The 21768-nt window shown below is 39.4% G+C and overlaps 1 protein-coding gene across 1 annotated transcript in view; it reads left to right on the forward strand.

Moving 5' to 3' along the window:
- Positions 1–7074: 7074 nt before the first annotated feature.
- eepd1 (endonuclease/exonuclease/phosphatase family domain containing 1) overlaps positions 7075–21768 on the forward strand; it is a 29205-nt gene continuing 14511 nt past the window's right edge. Inside the window, exons 1-2 of the mRNA XM_042506842.1 lie at positions 7075–7301; positions 7413–8324. Coding sequence (XP_042362776.1) covers positions 7483–8324 — 842 coding nt within the window. The 5' untranslated portion in view covers positions 7075–7301; positions 7413–7482. The remainder of the gene's footprint in view (positions 7302–7412; positions 8325–21768) is intronic.

A 21768-nucleotide genomic window follows, 5' to 3' on the forward strand; every position in this document is an offset into this window, starting at 1 on the left:
GGATTTGATGCTTCTGTACCGTTCGCCTGATGGCAGGAGATCAAAGAGATTGATTTATCTTTTAGATCTTGATTGTTTGACCACCGATAACATCACACCATCATGTAATTTGTTAAATATTGTTCGTTTGTCATGAAATATTCTCTTCTGTGGCATTATGATTTCCCTTTATTGGAATTTAGGGGCTTAAACAGTGAGCACGAACTGTGTCAAAAACAAAACAGAAATAAATTATTAGATTTTTGGTAAAACAGGGTTCTGTCTTTAAGTTAAATCGATAGCATCATTCTAAAGTCACAATTTGAATGACCTGTGATGACGCCCATATTATGTCATCTACTTTTAGTATAAAACAGTTAAATATTTTGGTGTTTTTTGTACTAACTGGAAAATGGTTGTATATTATGAAAAGAATTACAGTAGGATATTCTGTGTACAGTCTGGCAATGGGATGCACCATGAGAGAATCTGCCTCAGACTGGACTGGCATGTCCATTATACCTTTAACTATATCATGCAATAAGGAAGCAATAACCAAATACATTTTATTCATAGAGCACTTTATATGGTACTCAAATCCATTTTTCTTAAGTTATAAAAGATCATGAAATAGAGTACACTTAAATACACACAACATTATTCACACACAACGGGATGGTTGTACTGGTTTATCATCCACAACTTTTAAAAAAGGACTTGAAACATAACCTTACCATCTAATATGTAACAAACTGAACGGGGCGGCTCTGTGGAAACGAGTGCTTTTGAAGTGTTCAAGAAAGAGAATACAACACAGATACCACTGGGAATATAATATGGCGTAACCAAAGTTTACCATCAAGGCATTTCTCGGGTTCAGAGTGAAGAGTTTGGGGACTTAGTGATATTAACTTCCAACAGATGGCAGCACATGACTGCTGACAGGTTCAGGGACTTCTCCATGATCAGCCTTATCAGTATCCCTCTGAACTTTAACCATGACCCAGCTGTTTTCCACTTGATGTACTTAAACCCCTCATTGTGTTTAGTAAAGGATTCACTCTCCGTTTGTGTTGCCATAGCCTTTCACCTATTTAAAGGATGGGCCTTTCAACCTGCCTACTGCCATTCTGCCTGACCAAGTCAAATTAGGCATTATCAGGAACACAGTCCACCTCTTGTCTCAGAGTCACCGAGGTGATAGCTGCTAACTTGGCACCGATGACACTGAAGGTTTTAGAGTGAGCTTGTTTTTTCATTTTTATGGTTTTGATTCCTTGAGAGTTTTGGTGGGAGGATCAGTCGTGGAGCTCTGAGACCACCATGGGCTAAGGGGCTGCTGGCAGTCATGCAGGAGTTTCAAGGGATTTGTTGAGGGTATTGAAAGAGTCCTTGTGGGCCCACGAGACTCTAGAGATACAAAGTGGATGCTTGTGATGGTTACTGGGGAAACTTGTTTTTAAAAGGAGCTCCTTGAGTTCTTCCAAAAGGTCTTTAAGGGTGTTAAAAGAGGTGTTGAAAGGAGCACCTTAAGATGGTCCTGGGGTTGTTGGGAGCATTTTAAGTGCACCTCAAGGGATACTTTGTCGATTTTCAACCAGGTCTGTGTTACCAAAATGCTCCATTGATGACACAAAATTATACGTTTTTTCATTATCTCGCAAATTTTTTGGCCTGGTCGATTATTGGGGCCGATATCTGACATTTTGCCAATTATCTGTGTTGGCGTTTTATTTCAGTGATCGGCGATAAAATGAATTATTTGATTAAATAGTGCAAAGCAAGTGTCAGCATGGGAGGAACTTTTACTTTGTGAAACGTCAGGGAGCTATTTTTATTTATGAAGCTAAATTTCACTTTTGTCTAATTTTAGAAGCTTTACAAGATTGTTCCACGCGTGGTGCATAGCATTTAAGAGACAGTTTCCTGGTTTCTGCATTTACATGATGATTTTATAGAAATAAATAGTCCTGAGAGCGAGTACAGTGTGAATTTGGTCTGTTGGTCAAAAGACATGTAAAATTATTTGTAATGTCACAGGGATAATGGGGGATTTTTGATGGAATTCCTTGAACTCTGGGACTTCTAAGGGCTCTGGGGGTTTATATGTTCTTAAGACATGGATTTTTTGCGGTTAGATTATGGGGTTTTGAAGTGGTTCCCTATGTTATTTTGGAGGAGTCGGGCCTCCTTGGGCTCTGGGATTTGACGGCACTTTATGAGAACAACTATTAGTGTTTCTGGACACATGCTCATATTACATGATAGATTGCAGCTAAACATCTTTTGATAGCCAACTAAAACCAAAATAAATGTTTTAAAATAAATATTGTAGCTCATCATTAATATTTGTCAGTATCTTTCTTGCCAAATAACTAGAGGTAGTCTTACTTTCCAAATATGTTGTCATTGTGGTGATGGAACAATGTAACCACATTTTGACCATTCTGAGACACTCTCAGTTGAAACCAATTTCACGGGGATTGTGTTGCTAGGAAACAGCTTGGGTCAAGGTTTATTTCCTGTCCACGGTTGACTTAAGCAAACACAGCAATAGGAAATTAATGTGGACCTATTTAGTGAGGTCTTTCCACAGACAGACAATATATAGATCAGTATTACAATACAGTATGTAATCAATCAACCTCTATCATACCCATATTAGATGTAGACAACCATTTTTTATTTTTGTATTTCAAAAAAAGTCTGTATTGGCTCCATTTAGTCATCTAACCTTAAATATGTATTTGCCTCCGGCTTATTCAAACAAAAGCTGGACCCTTTGGACTCCCAGCTGTTATGTGGGATATAACACACACACACACACACACACACACACACACACATAGCTGTACTGCAGCATCACGCCACAAACTTTCATGTTTGACAACTAGTCTGCTTCAGCCTCTCCTCTTGCTGATTGGCTAACTGTGTCCTCGGGTCACTCAGGTAAAAATACTGTAAGCCAATTACAGAGGTGTACACCAAAACCCCATGTGTCAGCCCACATGACAAGATAAACCTCATTCGGCCCAAAAAGACGGTGACCAGCCCTGACTGCATTACAATCTACCTTATACTAGAGAACCCACTGTACCTCCATGTTCACACACTCTACCTTCAAATTCACTCTTTGTGCCTTAACTGCACAATTGCTGCCAAATTCTCCTCCTTATCAGGTCAATCAAAGTTGGTTTGTGTTTGGTTAATTGCTGCTGTGACATTGACCTGTTTCACTGAGAGCTGCTGTGTTTCTGGGTTAGCTCCAGCTCTGGGCAAAGTGATAAGACTCTAGGAACTGTGCCACTGATGTGGTCAACACTCTGAGTCTCAGTGTTTTTATCCACTAGAGTAAGCCTCTTATGTAGGTAGAAAGGCAACAGCCAGCAGGACAGGAGAATATTTAACTTTGCAAGCAGTTTTTTGGAGACCAATGCTAATACTTGGCACTTGTATATAAAGCTATTATACTTGTATGAAAACAATAGTCTTGACCATTTTTTATGTTAAAATATCTCAGACTTGAAATGATCTCACTTGTATTGCCACACATGGCCTTGGTTTAAAGACTAATTGAATCGCTCACCGGGTCAATTGTCAAGAACTCAGACTGCCAAGAACCACAAGATTTTAACATGAACTAACAGGATACTAAGATACCATCAGAGAACATGGATCCTAAGCCGCCACAGTGTTATTCAAATTCATATCACTGTGAAATCTAAATCCTCATAACTGATCTGGAATCAGACCTCAGAATCATTCCTCTTTTCCGTTTGCCCTTTTGTAGAGATGTTGATCTCAGTTTGGAGTCCTTTCTTGGGTTTTTATCTTGGACCGTACCTGTGCTTGAGATTTTCTGCTTTATCCGTGTTGCATAAGAGCTGAGGTCAAGCAGGGGTGGCAATGTCCAGTATTTATGCAATGGGGCATCCTGGCTGTAAATAGAGCTGTGATGTCAACAGTGGCTTATCCTTTCACTAACAGAGGATCCTGGCATATTGCTGACTGTCTGCACCACACTCTCTGTCAGGGCCAGACATACATGTCACTGGTTACTAATTGCACATTATGAGCCTACTAAGTAAACGCAGTGCTCTGTATTTGAATTTGCATTTGTTAAATACCGTTTTTCATACATAACTGTCTGTGGAGAGGAAGCCAAGCTGACCACGAAACCTAATATCAATACAATTATCGTTCTCTCCTTACAGAAAAGCTGTATGTAATTAAACAATTTAACTACCATCCTTACTATGCTTTGAACTCCCTGAAACTATTTCAATAATCCACATGACTGTATCAAGAACCACTGGGATCTTACAAAGGGCTCCAGAAACCTTTGGACTCCTGGAAAACCTTTGCAACCCCAGAACCAAGACTCTTAGGAACCCCAGAAAAACCTCAAAGATCCCCATAGAACGTCTCCAATCTTCTTAAAACATTTTCAAATACCCATAGAACCCTCATAAGTACCCCTGAGACCCCCACAAGACTCATTAGAACCGCTTTTTAGTACTCTTAAGAGCCCCCTAAGAGAAACTGTCAATACTTTGAGGTAGGGGTCGACCGATATTGGTTTTTCAAGGTTGGTACAGATACCGATTATTTGTAGTTAATGAGACCAACAACTGATATTTGGAACCGATATGCATTTACAATAAAACTGAAAATCTTTGTCAATATTTAGAATTCTGAATATAACAAAATCCAACACAAAACTTTGTTTAAATGCCTTTAGCAAAGTTTAATCAAAATTCCTAATTTTCATTCTGAGTGGCATTAAAAAAGTCTCAAATCTGACTTGTCTTAAACTCTAAGAATCCAGATTAAGAACCCTCCGTTACCACAGTGAACTCAAAGGGACTCTTTCAATTTTCTTGTGGGTCCAAAAATATTTCCCTGAGATCCTTTAAGTGGCATTTTTACAATAGTCTTATAGCATGAAATAATGCACTCTTAACACTGGAATCAACAATAGTGCACATGTTCATTAGTCCTTTTGTGACTGTGTCTCTAATTCCAAAATAGTCTAAACCTATCAATGAATGAAGAGTCTTTCAACACCATTGCAGAGGAGATAAAACACAGGATCAATGGATGATCACATGCTTTGTTGATAAAGAATGAAGCCAATGCTTGCGTTTTATCTGGAATTATAATGCTATGCTAATCCAATCAGACAGGATCAGAGCTGGAGGAGCTCAGGTGATAAATCATGTCCCTCCATTGATGGAGGCCACAGTCAAACAGTGAATGCTTTGCCCATTTGCTGCATACAAGCCCAATATTTCATGGTTGCATTCACTTAAGATTTAGATTTTAACACATCTGTATTCTTAGAAAACAAATCTTGAAAGTTAATAAGAAGAATAAGAAAATCTTAAAGATAATACACACCACACATTGTTGGGAATTCCCCTCTGCCTAGCCTCCATCAAAGGCATTATTTTAATTAGAATAACTGGAGGGTGACTGGAGAAACTGCATGTTAAAACCCATCTGTCAGTCATACTTCCTGTGGATTATAATGCAGTTCAGAACATTTTATTAGTTTAAAAGGTCTTTACTGATAAGCAAACTCAACATATATCAATTTAATGTATAATTTCTATATGTTTTTGCAGATTATGAATATTTTAAAACCACCTTATACTGGTTTACTGTAGAGTTCCTGTTGTTGCTGTACCAGAAGACCAGGCATCAATACTGAATGATCAATTATTAACCAAAAATGAAAACTAAATCTATATTTGGATGTAGTCTTAATTTACATGTATGTAATAAACTCGTCTAGCCCAGTGACAGAAAACATTTAGTTGCCATGCCAGGAGCCGCGCCTCCTGCTGCTGCTGCTGATGGAGGAAAAGAAAATACACGACAGGAAAGGAGGGTTAGGTTTCAAAATAAAAGCCGGATTGACACATTTTAAAAAAAAAAAAATTTTTAGCTGTGGACACCAGACATCTCCAGTCAAGGCTCCTAAATAACATGTATTAAATATACATGTTAAGGGCTGATCATATGTACATGAGAAAAAAAACATCTTATTTTAATTTATTTTAAGAATTTTTCTTTTTCCCTTTCTAAAAGCAAAAAGAAATCTAAGACCGTCTATTTTGGAGGGGGGCATAGTAAGTAGATACATATTAAAGTTCACACTAATGTATTTATTTACACATAAATGTACACATTTAGTATATTGTTGACAATAATTGAAATTTGTATTACAATATTTTTTTTCTTTTTGACTAAATTAAATTAGTCTATATACTTGCATTTTTTCATGCACATTTAAAAGATGTATCTGTTTCCCATGTCCCTTCTGGACCTGGGAATGGAGAAACATTTCTTCAATTAGGACAAAATATATTCTAAATTTAATTTTTAAATTTATCATGAGCATTTTTATGTTTTTAATAAGTGTAGAAATACATGAAAATATGTCTGTGAAGAAAATGTAAGGAAACAAATACCAGTCAATACATACACCAATACAGAAATACATAATATCCTTTATCCATCCACCATATATTCAACCTTTATTGACATTCAAAAATAATTATTTTATTATTCATTTGAATAGACATTTAATTATATAGACCTTCTGGGCTTGCATAGTTTTTGAGAAGACCTGTATTCATTTATTTTTTCACTTTTAAATTTCCTCACGTATTTATTTATTCTCAATATACACTTCCACATTTGTTTCCAATATATATTTTTTCTAATTTTACACTAAATTTGAAAATAATATTTATAAATATATGTTTTGATTTATGCTTTTCCCCCAGCTAAATTAAGTTAATTACTTAATTTTCAATCTATCTTGCAGATTCTTATGGACAACCAAAATGGTCAACCAATCTAAATATGGAAAAAATAGATTATCAAAATTGATATGCACATGACTGTTATTGATCATATTTGGCATAAGTGTTTACGCATAGGTATATTTATTTGTTTATGTATTTATTTAACAGGCTTGCGCGCTCCACCTTCTCACCGTAGCTACCTTTATTCTGAAGACTGATCCCGCGTGTTCCGGTGTTTGCCTGTGTGAACTTGTGTGACTTGACGCGCGCTGGGAGCAGAGGTGTGTATAGCTGTGAGAGCTGGCGCTTGCCTGTCAGATGAGCGTGTGTGGAGGCCGACCTGTGGCCAGTGATACAGGACGGGACTGTTGGAGGGCAAAGTTTATAGAGCAGCCTGAACATCCAGCTCTTATCTCCCCCAGAGGACACACAGACAGACAGGCTGCGGAGAGACGCTGGATCGGTGTGTGGGACACAGCAGCATGTAGCCAGGACTGAAGACATCTGGTGCGTATAATCAATATCATCTTTAACGAAGCAGTTTGTGATGAAACGGATATCTGTGTGTGTATGTGTGTGACTTTCATGTCTCCGGTTCCCGTGGTGGTTGTGTTTCAGCTTGATCTCTCTCCGCCGTGGCCCTCTGTCTGCTCCGCACTGATCCGAGCCCCGGTGACCCGCTGGAGCCATGGGTGGGAGTCTGGGCTGCCACCGCTCCATCCCCAGGGACCCCACAGACTTCAGCTGCGGTAAGCGCAAATTCAGCGCCGCCTGTAACTTCGGCCACATCCTGGTGAACCAGGAGCGGCTAAACATCAACACAGCCACCGAGGAGGAACTCATGACTCTACCGGGAGTCAACCGCACCGTTGCGCAGAATATTGTGGAGTACCGGGACTGTATCGGTGGGTTTAAAAAGGTGGAGGACCTGGCTCTGGTGAGCGGGATCGGGGCAACCAAACTGGAGGTGATCAAACTGGAAATATGCGTCTCTAGCAGGACCAGTTCCTCCCAGCACTCCCCGTCCTCCCTGCGCAAAGACCTGGAGTCGTGCACCGGGATGAACATTAACACCGCCACACCGGCGCAGCTCATGAGCATCCGAGGCATCACGGAGAAGATCGCCAAGAATATCGTAGCCTACCGGGCGGAGCACGGCCCGTTCAAGAGCATCGAGGACCTGGTGAGGGTCAACTACATCAACAGCTCCCTGCTGGACAAAATCCGCTTCCAGGTGTTCGTGGAGCGCTCCAGGGCGCCGTCCACCAACACCAACGGAGGGCTGACCTGCACAACCAAGTCACACCCCAGCCCGACCTCTTTCAGTCTCAGGAGCGACGACTTGGACCTCCCGCCCGGAGGACCGACCCAGATCATCTCCGTGAGGCCCAACGTGGAGCCCCCGCCCGGCTTGCGGGACGGGAAGCCCGTGGTGCGTCTGGCCACCTGGAGCCTGCAGGGCTGCTCCTGCGACAAGGCCAACAACCCGGGGGTCAAGGAGGTGGTCTGCATGACCCTGCTGGAGAATGAGTGAGTAAAACATCCAGAGCTTAGCTGCAATGTGATTGGTGATTTAACTCTTTAAAACATGAGCAAACTGGTTTGATTTCTTTCAAACACATGGGAGAAGGCAACGAGGAACTTAGAAAGACATGGCTCAAAAGTGAGCAAATTTTAGTTTTAAAAAAATGTGCTTAAAATGTATAAGAATTCTGCAACAATTTTTAAATACATAATTTTGATCAATATAGATATAGCTTTTCCCTAGCAATTTTCACTGGGTTTTTTGTTTGTTTTGTTTTGTTTTGTTTTGTTTTTGCCATTTTATAAATCTACTACTTTCCTCCAATTCATGGAACAATATTTTCCAAGTTGCACCAATTTGTTCAGGACTCAAAGGTCTTAATACTTGTGAAAAGCTTCTGAAAGCAGCACAATAAGAGTGATGTCGCTTCTGGTTTGAAAGGATTAAGCAAATCAACTTTTTAAAAGCATTACAAATATGAAAAAAACTAATCAGAGACATACAGACATTCCACAATGCATATACTCTGTACATAGGCTATATAAAGCATAATAGTGACGTTTTGGACATGTTCCTCATCGTAAAGGGGCTAAAAATGGTGCCGTCATTGCCATTCCTGGTCCATTTATGACATAGATGCCTAACTGTGCTGACTGTGTGACAGCAGTGTCATCCTGAAGCCATATCTGGGCCAGGTCAGTGTGCTTCTACATATGGCATGTTTAAAATAAACACTTATGTAGAGAGCTTTTGAGCCCCTTTCAAAGCAACATACAACTAAAATGTATTATAATAATTATTACTGAAGCTAGAATTAGTGAGTAACAAAAAGCTTCTGTCACGACTGATCCTGTTACTTTGCTGTAGTTTAGATATTTTGGAGAGTTTTGTTGGCCTCGTAGAAGAATCCTCATAAAATGGGCATCAAACGGGCACGCCACAGTCCAAGTCGCATGTTAAAAAACAAAACAGGAACTTCAGATTCCCAGGGACCCAAAAAGGTTCACTGTAGGTCTGTTGGTTTTAGTAATTTGATTGATTGCATTAAATATCCACCACTAAAGTACAATATAATCTGAAGGTTGTGAATTATTGCTTCATCTTCAACCTCAAATAGAAGAGTCGACAAATACTGAAGTTGCAAGACAGCAGAAAAGAAATGACCTTTTAAAACATATGTTAAAAAAACAAACGTTGAAATATTAAAAAAAAAAACACACACACAAAAACTAAATACATATTACTATAACAAGAATAAAGTCTGAAGCTTGCAGCAATGTATAAAGCAAAGGTGACGTGTGAATGTAATAGAGCAGAATAACATTTCCATTACCAGCTCTCCACAAGGCAACAGTCCAACACTATCAAAGCAGCAGGTTTCTGGGCCAAACCTGTTTTAATGCAACAGGGACAAGCTTTGGGTCTGATGCAATATCTCTGATTCTGGGATTCACAGCTTTGTTGTTTGACTTGTAAAAAAAAAAAAAATGGATGAGGAGCAGAGAGAGCACCTCGATCTGTAGTGGACCAGATAAAGTGGCTGTGTTATTTTGCCCTGAGTGCTACATTTGTACAGATAGAAAAAGGGCCTCTGTGTATCCAGGTTAAGCTGCCCTGATGAACTCTGAGAGCAGTGTTTCAGTGTCCACAGTCAATGAGTAACGAGATCAATTCAGTGGGATTCTACGAGACCACAAGCTGCTCGCCTCACCTTGTCCTAAAGCTCTATTAGCTCAGGCCTGAAACTGGTCGGCATGATACGACACCAGATATTTACTTTGTTCTGTTCACATGACTGCTCACATGCTCTTCACTTATTCTTTGTTCGTACTGGGTGGGACCAGTTTCTTACTCTTACTGTCAGTTTGCCAGTTAAAGTGCCCAGAGCGGTGCAGTATCTGACTTAGATGTTGAGCTCTGACCTGCTTGGTCATGATTGGGCATTCCTGCTGTAGCACATGTTGTTACCATGGATGTATTAGGAAAGTCTGGATACGGCCATGGAGGCGAGGCTTACCTTAATTCCTATGAGAGCTGCTCATTGGCGCATGAAGCAAAAAAAAAAGCTTTTTTTCTGGGTATAGAATACCTGGATCTACGGGCCCATGAGGCTTACGCACTAGAGACTTATGGCGGCCAAGTGTGCCTGAGCGAGTAACCGAAAAAAAAAGAAGATCGAAAAGATTTAATCTTCCAGCTCTTTTAGACTTTCTATATAGTCTAAATATATAGGCTGAGCTGAACACACACAGTCGGCACAATATATATATTTCTATAAATCTATATAGTGAAATGAGTCATTTCATGGAGGTTTTGACACACAAAGAACTATCCACTGATTTACAGACGTCTCTTTCCAAATATAAGTCAATGGGGAAAAGGTTGGTGTAATTCCACTTTTGGCCACTATGTAAAATTTGCATCAGAGCCTTGCGCTCTTCTTGGGGACTTGATTGTTACATCTGAAACTGTCACTGTCACTGAATGAAAGGCCACCATATCAAACTCTATTTGATCATCTATGCATGGTCAACAAAAAAAAACACAACAAATTGCAGCATGCAAAATGAGCCAGTCGAAAATGACAAACACAGGCGCAATAACTTCCAAATAACTGATTTTAACAAGTATACATTTTAAAAGCATGTATATTTATCTATTACTTCTCTGTTATTAAAGTTACATTAAATCTTGATGAAGAGTGCATTATGACTTGTTTAGGACTCAACACTCAACGTTTAGGACTTGGGATTTGACTCAGAACTCACCTGACTTGGGACTTGTCGATCTTAATTTGGGACATGAGTGACAACTTGTTTGTCTTGACCCTGGGACTTAACTTAGGACATGTCAGTATTAACTTTGGGACTTGACTTGGGAATTTTATGTCTTGACTTGGGACTTAACTAGGGACTTGACTCAGAACTGACCTGTCTTGATGCGGGACTTAACTCGGGATTTTTCAGTCTTAACTTGACACCTGTCAGTCTTACATGGTACTTGAATCGGAAATTGTCTGTCTTGACTTGGGACCTGTCCTTATTGACTTTGGGACTTTACTCAGAAATTGCTTGTCTTGACTTGGTATTTGACTCAGAATGGGCCGTCTTGACTTGGGACTTGAGGCTTAATTGTGACCTATTTATGAACGTGCAGACAATGACGGCCACACAGGATGTTAAATTCACTGGAACAGTTTGTTGTGATGTTTGATTTCCTGCGTACTGCAATCATCCTGATTATTAAAAACATCTACAAGCTCGTCCACACCCAGAGCAAACTGCCTCAGGTAAAGTCCGGAGCCTCATGTGACCGATCCCTTAGAACGAGGAGCTTCAGTCGGATGTTTCGATAACAACTGCCTGATTACCTTTGGCACCGTCGCACATCGTCCCTCCCTTTCCATGTCTTACCAAAGCCCTCCACCCTCCTGTAAATCTCCACCGCTTCCCTCGCTCATGCTTCCCACTTCCTGTGTTCCCGAGCCACGGACAACAACCCTGATGGTGACATTGTAGGGATCATTGTTATGGAGGAGGAGGAGGCTTGTAGAGGAGATTCGGTGTGTTTGCGCAGTGCTTGAGCTCCGCCGTGGGAGCAATCACAAGATCCAGGCTGAGTTTACACACTTCCTGGCTTTCCTCCAGGCACAAGCAGAGAGCTACTAGAGTTCAATGAACTCCCGCTTACCAAAGGTTACGCAGCAAACTGCGCTCAGCCACCACAGCCTGCTGATGTGAGTAATCAGCCAGCCCTGAGTCAGCCTCACACACTGAGCCGAGGGGAGCTGAAAGAGCCGCCACTCGCTCTTAACAGCAGGGTTAAAACGGATCAAGGTGTAGATGTGAGCTGACAGGGACTCTCTTGATTCAGAGCAAATGGGGTGAAAAGCTGTGTTTCCGTCACTTCTGATCTTCTGTCTATACGACAGTTTGTAGGAGGACATTTCTGCAGGGTTTCCACGTACATGGAAACCTGTAAAAGTCATGGATTAAGTAAAAACCATTGAAAGTTTTGGGAAAATCATTGAATTATTATCCTTTTGAAACCTGAGAAATTTAGTTTGATTTCTTTAACCCGTTGAAGCCTGAGAAAATTAGCTTGGTTTCATTAAAAAAAAAAAAAAACATAGAAAAAAGGAAATGTGCAACTTAAGAGGATTTTTTTTAAAAAATAACAATAAATCACTAAAAAGTTACAAGAAAATTACCTGAAAACAAGGGGGAATAGAAGGGGAAAAAACAAGGAAATTACCTGGGGGGAAAAGCGCAAAAAAAAAAAAAAAAAAATATATATAAAAAAAAATGACATTATATATATATATATATATATATATATATATATATATATATATATATATATATATATAAGATACAACTTGTTAATACGTGAACATAGAGATTTTGGTAGGTGTGTATATATATATTTATAAAAAAAATAAATATATATATATAATGTCATTTTAAATACATATTCATAATGTTTAGAGGTTTTTGGACATTTTTTAATAATCTTCTAATTATATCTGTCCCTCTTTTTTTCACCTTTTACAAATTTGTTGCATTTTGCAGGAAATTTCTTGCCAAATTGTTGTTTGTCTTTTCTTCGTGTTTTTAAAAGAAATCAAACCGATTTGCTCACATTTCAGAAGTTCACATGCCTGTGAGAATGCAGTGAAAGAAAACTAATGTTGATCCAGGTCTCAAAGGGTTAAAAAGTGGGAAGAGGGCAATGAGCAAATTCAAAGAAGAAACGACCCGAAAAGTAGCAAAGTAAAGTGTCTTTGAGCACCTAAAAAATAAACCTCAGTTAATAAAATTTGTTACTATTTATTATTAAGTAATAAGTAAAAAGTACAAGAAAAAGGGACAGTAAAAGAAATTTAAAACAAACATGGGAATTACCTGATTAAAAAAAGCTTAAAATAATAATAATTATGTAACATAATTTTCAGTGTGTTATATTATAATAATTAATATAGTAGGACATTTCCCCTAGATTTTGAAAAATGTTTCTCCAAAACAATATTAAAACAAACAAGCAACAAAAAATGAGTGGGTCAAGAAAAAAAAGTTATTAAAGTATGAGAAGTCTGTTTCTGTTTCTGTTTGTGGTTCTTCTCTTGTGTCACAAAGGAGAATTTGGCTTTCTCAGTTTTGAAACATTCACACAGTGTCTAATGTGTCTAATGTGTCTGTGCAACTTCCAAGGTGCATGAAGCAACAGTTTTAAGCAACAAACATCCATCCTCTGTGCCAAAATTGTAAAGCAAGGTTGCAAGAAAGGACATGCACACAGTGTGGCAGTTTATATTCATCCAATTTACCATCCCGCCTACCTGACTGCACACAGGAAGTGAAGAATGAAATTAAATTTGAGGACGGCAGTGAGGAAGTGATTTGTCCAAAGGCCACTGGGCTCGCCAATGTAAGATCATTTGTCATCTCTTTGATTTCCTGTATGAATCATTATGGACGAGCCAGGCCGGTAAATACGAGCTCTTACCATAACACTAACCAACGCCTGAACCTGACCAATCCGACCAATGAAGGCAAACAATATTAGTCAATCAGCGGGAGAGTAAGATGGGTTGTGCCTTCGCTATCCTAGGAAATGCAGATTTGCTATCAGGACAACCTACCCTCTAGTTCCCCTGGTTAACACTGTTAGCTCTGTCAGCACAGTTACCCTTGTTAGCTGCCGGCTTAGCCACCTCCACTTCGAAAAGCATGTCCAGACAACTCATACATTCTGAATTTCCCATAGAGCCCATAAAAAAAACACACCTACCAAAATCTCTATGTTCACGTATTAACAAGTTGTATCTTGTTTGTTGTACCTGTACAGAGGCAGACAAAAGTGACATACTGTGATTTTAGGGGGTGTGATGTGGTGAAACTAGTTCTTGTGAAACAGCAGCTGGTGCAGTGACTTTGCACAACGTCCCAAAGTCTTGTCATCACAGTGAGGTCTGGTACCACAGAACCTGAACAGAGACAGGCTCAGTAACTGTTATCTGCAACTGGCTGTAGCAGTGATGCTCAACTTATGGCCCGCAGGCCAAATCTGGCACCTGATAGGGTGGCCAACTAACCATTTTCTTTTCTTATTCACAGTAAAAAATAAATTGACTCACACTGGGAATTGTTTTTGTATTATCAGTAAACATAAATTGCCAGAGTGCGTAAAACAGTATTAAAGTAGAGCTTTGAAACATGTATTAGGCTGCTGCAACTGGCCCCTGGTCATTTTGCAAAAATGGCCCCCAAGCAAAGCAAGTCGTGTATCCTTGGGCTGTAACATCTCTGGGAAATGCCTGCGCCGAAGTACTGAGCGGTCAAATAAACTCTTTGGCCGTAAAGAAATATTTCCACCGCATAACGCTCCTTAGCACCATAATTTGCTGTTTAAATTAATGAACTCTGTACAGACAGTGCTTGAAGAAAACTTGTGATTACATGTATCATGGGGCTTAATGAATCTGGTTCATAAACATGCAAAAAGGAGAGGAAAAAGGAAGACGACCGGAGGCAAATAACAGAAAGAAGTTCAGTGAGTTCAGTGAAAGGCTGAGCTGAACACACACAGTCGGCACATTCATCTTTAGCTTCACAGCTAACGTCTGTACAGTGCCTGGGGCCAATCAACATGGACTGCACAAACGGTCCAGCATCAAATTTGCGTGAATGACGCAAGACAAAAAAATTGCTGTGCATTTCTGTCTGAACACACATTTGACTGTGTCGGTAGCAGCAAACAGCTTTGTACAGCTTCGGGAGGCTTGTGCAGCTTGGCCCAGTGTACGTTTCCCAAGTCTCTACAACAGAAATGGCAAGTGCAATTTTAGCAGGATTCATATTCTGAATGGCTTGCCATGTTTATGAGAATAAGACCCAGGTTAACCCTTTGAAACCTGGAGGGACATGACTTTTCTTGTGCTGCTTTCAGACGCCTTTCACAAGTATTTAAACCTTTGAACACTGAGCGAACTGGTGCGAATTTGGTAAGAAATGATCCACAAACTGCAAAAAAATCAGTAGATTTAGAAGTTTTTGTTTGTTTGTTTTTTTATTTTTGGGACAAATGTCTAGGAAAAAAAGCAAGAGGAAAAAGTACATTTATATATCATAAGTGCATATTTAAAGTTATGTTACAGAATTATTACAACATATTATATTAACATTTTTAAGCACTTCTAAGTCTTGTTTGCCTCTATTTTTTCACTTTACGTGTCTTTTTCATTTTATTTTATTTTACTGTATTTTATTTTTGTTTTATTTGTTTTTTCTTTTACTAATTTTTTTCGGGATTTTTTCCTGTACTTTTTACTTATTTCTTGCTAATTTTGGGGTCATTTCTTCTTTTGTTGCTCATTGCCTTCTTACCATGTTTTTGAAAGAACTTAAAATTAAAAAAAAAACAAACTAAAATTAGGTTAACAACAAGGTCGTATTATGTCATTTACCAAATGCGTGACTCCTTGTGATTCTTACGACTATGCATAAATGGCTCCCAAGAACTTTTAAACTTCAAAACTTTATTTTATTTTATTTAGATCAAACAGGTCAAACTGCCCCGAACAAGCTGAGCCTTAAAGCCTCAAGATTGTTTACAGTTTCCATCACAGTATCAAGTCACCAGGGTTTGTTTTCAGTGGTGCTGTGTCTGTAGCTGACCCTTGACCTTGCTGACAGGGCTGATGATGATAAGGGATGGATGGCTGACATCACACATGGAGTGGAGAGCTGCTGCTAAAAGCTAAAAGCTGTAGCTGCAGGACAGAATGAAAGAGGAAGAGACATCTACATCCTCATCGAGTTAGCTAAAGCAGCCTCACAGCAGTGCTTTCATTGTGATTGCGTGTGTTTTATTTCCTTATCGATTCCTCAGTTGCGTATCTGACAGGCCAGTTGTCATTTTGACAGAACACAGTCTATGAAATCCTGCAGCACAGAGCAGAATCTATAGCTATTATTTTAAATGAATCCAGACTCAATCAGGAGATGAATACCTCGCTGTCCTGCCTTTCACATTTCATATCTGCAGCATTCCTTCATGTTGTTAGCAGAGGTGGCTAACAGATGATAGCCCGGCCTGCTGCATTTACACTGCAGCCTCTAAAGCCAATTACACGATAATGTGTTTCTGGGGATATTCCTGGTCTGTGAGTGGCAGCCGTGCAGATGGCAGCTGCTGTCGTTGCTCCCTCATTAATCATATTATTCTAATCAGATCTGCTGCTTGTTAAGCTTATCAATTCTCTACTGACAGCCACAAGCTCAGAAAATCACTCACCCTTCAGCGTCCTGCTCAGCCGTTTGGTAGAGCACAGTTTGAGCCACTTTATCTTAATGATAAAATGTATTGAATTCAACCCAACCTGACTGAGCTATCTCTACCATTCGATTTATGTTTGTCATGCTAAAAAATGTCCACTAGATGTCGCTGCGTCTTTTCAGTTTGTCTCCAACAGGAAGTTAGTAAGGTGAAAAACCGAAAAAACCCCACCAGACATGAGGGCTCTGTTTGGTAGAATTTAGAAGTTAGGCATATTAAGTCGACATGTATAATGACGTTTCACTGGTCTTAATCAACAGGTTTATGTAACAAAAAAATAAGTCTAACACGGGTCCAGATGTTTTTTTCCAAACATGCTGGACCAAACGGTTAATTTGTGGCCTTTTATGGTGAAGGTAGTGAAGTTAAGCTAATGAAATTAAAATTGACTACATCCTAAGATATACATGAACTTTTGACTGACGGGATAACATTTTAGCGAGGGCCTGATCAATGTTTGTTTTCATTTTTCTCCTACCACTACACGGATGATGCCCCCTGATGACATTTTGTTCTTGCATACTAATGTTGATGGATGCACGTTGTAGACTGCAAATAAGTAGTGTTGTCATCGTACAGTGTGCACGCATCAAACTTGATGTTATTAGATCCATGTCGTGCAGTGTAGCTCGCACTAAACCATAATATCGCTCAAATCTCACAGTCTGAAGGAAGCCTCACTTTTAGAAAAAAAAAAAGAAACGTATCATTCATTTTGCAGTGGCCTGTATTCATAACTGGCGCTGTCACTTGTTTACTATAATAACCCCAATGAAGCAAATAATCCGAAACTAGTCTCAAGCAAACACTCTGCGCCGTCCACTCTCTGATACCACAAAATATATTTTCTCTCACAGCAGAGCCACTCCCAGGCTTAGTGAGTGATGACACTGTGCACATCTATGTTGGCAAATCTGTAGACGGCAGCGTACATAAGCGCCGTGCAGCTGTTGAGATGATGTACCAAACATCTGTGGTCTGCACTGTAGGACTGGATTATAAAATAGGCAGGCATAGAGTTTGGCAGCAGCGTCACACGCACTTTTAATCCCTTCACACACTGACTAAACTATCAGACGGACAAGTAAACACGCTGGGTGTTTTTCCATGATGTTTGCGAGAAGTACTTGGATCTCACTGAAGAAATCCAGTTTGATTGAGGCGAGCGTGGGTGCCGAAGTCATGAGGATGGGGTGCTGCAAAGAAGGTCTGTGCTGAGCTGACGCAGGGTGTTGGGTGCTCATGTGGAAATTTCCATTGGCGCAGCATTTTATTGTGGGTGGACAGTGAGTTAGGGGCATTGCCCAGCAGGCCCTGCCAGCCAGGAGTCACTCGGGCCAATACAGTGCTCCCAGCCTCGTTTCTTTTGCTAAACAAAGCTGATTTGGGCTTGTTTGTCTCCAGCAGCAGCAAATCAAACTGACTTACTGTGGTCACTAAGCTAAATGCAACCCCACTTTAATCAGAGGGATCGAAACAAAAGATACATTGCCTTAGAAGTACTGGAGAGTTAGAAGAATTATGGGACAGTGCAGTGCCGGACCTAGCACATTCGCTGCCTGAGGCAAGCCCCCCCCCCCAACCCCAAATGTCTTCTCACACCAAAAAACTAAAGTATTATTATCATTTATATGTATTGTATTAACAAACTAGCACAATCTACTGTTTATTGTATTTACAAACAGCAGTAGCTAATTTTTTTGTACTGCAATTTTGTACTGCAAAGCTCCCTTCTTTTGATTGGAACAGATTCCAAAGCTGACTTTCACAGTGAAAATAAAGTGAAAAAAAAACATTAAAATTAAGTATTGAAACCACTGCAGCAGTACTTTCCTCCTACTGTCTGTGTGCTCAATATTATCCAAAACATATATTTTAGCTAAAATTTGGCTAAATAAACACATTGTGTTTGTCACGTGCACAGTTAGCATTTGTGACCAGTGTATGTAAAATGTAGTTGTGATTGTTTTTTTTATCAACCCTTTCTTCTAGAAAATATGTATATTACTAAATTGTTTTCAGAATTACACTCTGGTGAGAACTGGAATCGCAGGGAAGGAAAAATGTACTTAATATTTTACTGATAGGTTCACTATAAAACATTTTTGTGACTTTCCTGCTCTGTTAATTGGCAAAATTTCTTCAATATGTTAACCCTTTGAAACCCATGGACATCACTCTTCTTGTGCTGCATTTAGATGCTTGTATAAAAACCTTCGAATACTGAGAAAACTGGTTTGCTTTATTTGAAAACCTAGAAAAAAAGGCAATGAGCAACTCCGAAAGAAATATTCTGCAAATTGCAATAAATTAGTAGATTTGGCGAATTATTTAAAACGAAAAATAGCTAGGGTATTTTTTTTCTAATCTTTTATTTATAATTATCATAATCGTACATTTAAAAAAATATTTCATAGAATTGTTATTATTATTAAGTACTTTTTTAAGTTAATTTGCTTTTTGTAGCAAATGTTTGGGTCATTTTTTTCTTGAGTTGTTTACTCGACATTGAATTTTCCTCAGAAAAGTATTTGCTGTTTCTAATTAGTTTTATATAAATGCAATTTCAAGGAAACAGGGCTTGATTTTTTAAATTCCTAATTAAATGTACCATAAAATCAAAATAATGACCTAAAGCAGGTTAAAAGATCTTTGCAGAGCTGTCAAGTGGGAGGATATTTCTAATTTCACTGTAGGCAAAGTGGGTACATTAACTGACACAGCATAATTTATTTTAGTGTCAAATGTCAGAAATATTGATAAATGAAACAAAGTAAAAACATGGATATAATATATATAATTAATTGACTTACAAACAAGCTTACATGTCACCAGAGACATTTTATACCATTTTAACTTATCATCCTGCAGAAAACAAATCAAGTTACATTCTATGGTCAGATACATGCTTTTACAAAATGAATCTTCACAACTTGAATGTTTTCAAACCGCATTGCACACATTCATTTTGCTTCTCAACTTGAATGTAATGTATTGTATGAGATATTTGCAAGTCATGCTGGAACCACAAATCCATTATGAAGAAAGAGCAACTATTTGTGCTGTTGATTTATGTATATTCTTTGTTCAGAGAGGAACCATTTCTTCCTTTCACAGAAGCTTCTCAATAGGGCAGTGATGCAAAGACCCCCCCCCCCCCCCCCACACACACACACACACACACACACACACACACAAAAAAGAAGAAGCGCATTTATTATCACTGCCAGCACGACATCAAGCAGTGTTCTCTTTAAATGTGTGCTGGGGAGAAGTGCAGCCTGGAGCCCTTTCCTCATTCAGTGCTTGAAAATCCTGAGAGGCGTTATTTATGTTCAAGGTCATCTCCGCTGCTGCCGCTCATCACTTCTTATGCAACCTTGTGTCTGCCCTCAGATTTGCCTTTAATCTGACAAATAGTGAAGCAGACACTCTATTTAGCTCCGTCATGTCGTGTTTGTGTCTGCACAACAGCAGTAGATACAGGACACACAGATTCACTGCAATCTACCACAGGCTTTGTTGTCACGGCGACAGATTAGGCTGGATGTCACGGAGTGTGTCTGCTACCTTTGTTTGTATTTTTGTACTTCTGTGCGCCTGTGCGTGTTTTCATCTCTTATAGACACAGCAGATTCTGTCTGCCTCTGAAGGCATGGAAGTAAAATCAAAGCACTCGTTGCATCATTGAGTCAGCGTTATCCCCTATGTCCTCACAACACGGCTGAAACTTAGGTCAGCTCAGGGTGTGCTGGGATTGAAGCCCTGCCAGTGGAAACGGGAGGATCAGGATCTTAGCCAGTGGGAGCAGAGCAGGGTTTCTGTGAGAGTTTCTTTCATTGTGCGGAGTGATCACACCTACAGTAGAGGAAGGGGGTATTGTCTCTGAGACTGCAGGCCTGTTTGTTCTGAAAACAGGATCTGTGGACTCGCTGATTACCAAGGCGACAAAGTTTCTGCTCCGACTCTCTGTGTTATGTAATGTTAGGCTGTTCAATCAGGTGGGGCATGGTGGTCTAGCAGTAAAAAACAGAAACTATAGAAACTAAGCATGCATCATAGTTGTTCTGTTGAAGGTGCTTTATGTGACATTCAGAGCATGAATAAAGCAGCAAACATATATTTGCTATGAAAAGACATAGTGGAATAACGGCGTCCTGAGCAGAGAATAAAGTCACGTTACCTCTGTATAGCTGCTGTGTTGTAATCTGACAGATCACATTACAACAGTTTACCACAACAAACCACAGAGAAGCTCAGAATCTAAGCTTCTCTGTGGTTTGTTAGTGCATGTGTTTGTACTCCAGTGGTTAGCTCATCACTGCTGCTTCGCATTGCACCTTTAAGCCGGTTTCAGCTGATATCCAGATGGTGGCATGACCCCCAAGTTGCCTCCTAGTTAACACTGGTAGCTAACAGCACTGTTGCCATTGTTTAGTGCTCAGTTTTAAAATTAACTAAAAAAATCAAAACATATTTTCTACCAGCCAAAATAACAGTAGCATGCAGGAAAAGTAAATCAGCATTGTTTTTGTTTTTTTTCCAAACATGCATATTTCTACTGGCCAGATTGCTTGCATATTGGGTGTGACTTAAGGTTTTATTTAATTATTTTCGGGGGGCTTTTATGCCTTTAATTGAAAGGCGTTTTTTCTTTGGTATTTTTAAATAGAATTTTTAAAATCTGCCTATGTAGAAATAAATTGGATATTGTTATGATTTTAATATCTTAAAAGTATTGACTTCCCGTAACAGAAAGACTTCTTCTCTGTTTAGTAAAGTTTGTTATGCAGACAAGAAATCCCCTGATCCTCTTACCAGAATTTAAATTTACAGAGCCTTTTTACAGGCCCTGAACTTTCCACACATCTCCATCCATTTTCACCTCCAAGCCTCTTTATCCTTCACCTACTGTACAGCCGCAGGCTGCTGAATATGCATCAGCTGCTGCTTTAATCGATTCTAATTCCAGTCAGTGAATGGGGGTGTGAATGTATTAAGGATTCAGATTTACACACCTAGAAATAGTTCAGAATGTGGTTCTGGTAAGTTCATTTTCAAGTCGTAACATAATGCAATGCGTACTGGTTCATGCCAGCTTGCATTAATAAT

This window comes from Plectropomus leopardus, chromosome 18 (genome assembly GCF_008729295.1).
Source record: "Plectropomus leopardus isolate mb chromosome 18, YSFRI_Pleo_2.0, whole genome shotgun sequence".
Classification (NCBI taxonomy): domain Eukaryota; kingdom Metazoa; phylum Chordata; class Actinopteri; order Perciformes; family Serranidae; genus Plectropomus; species Plectropomus leopardus.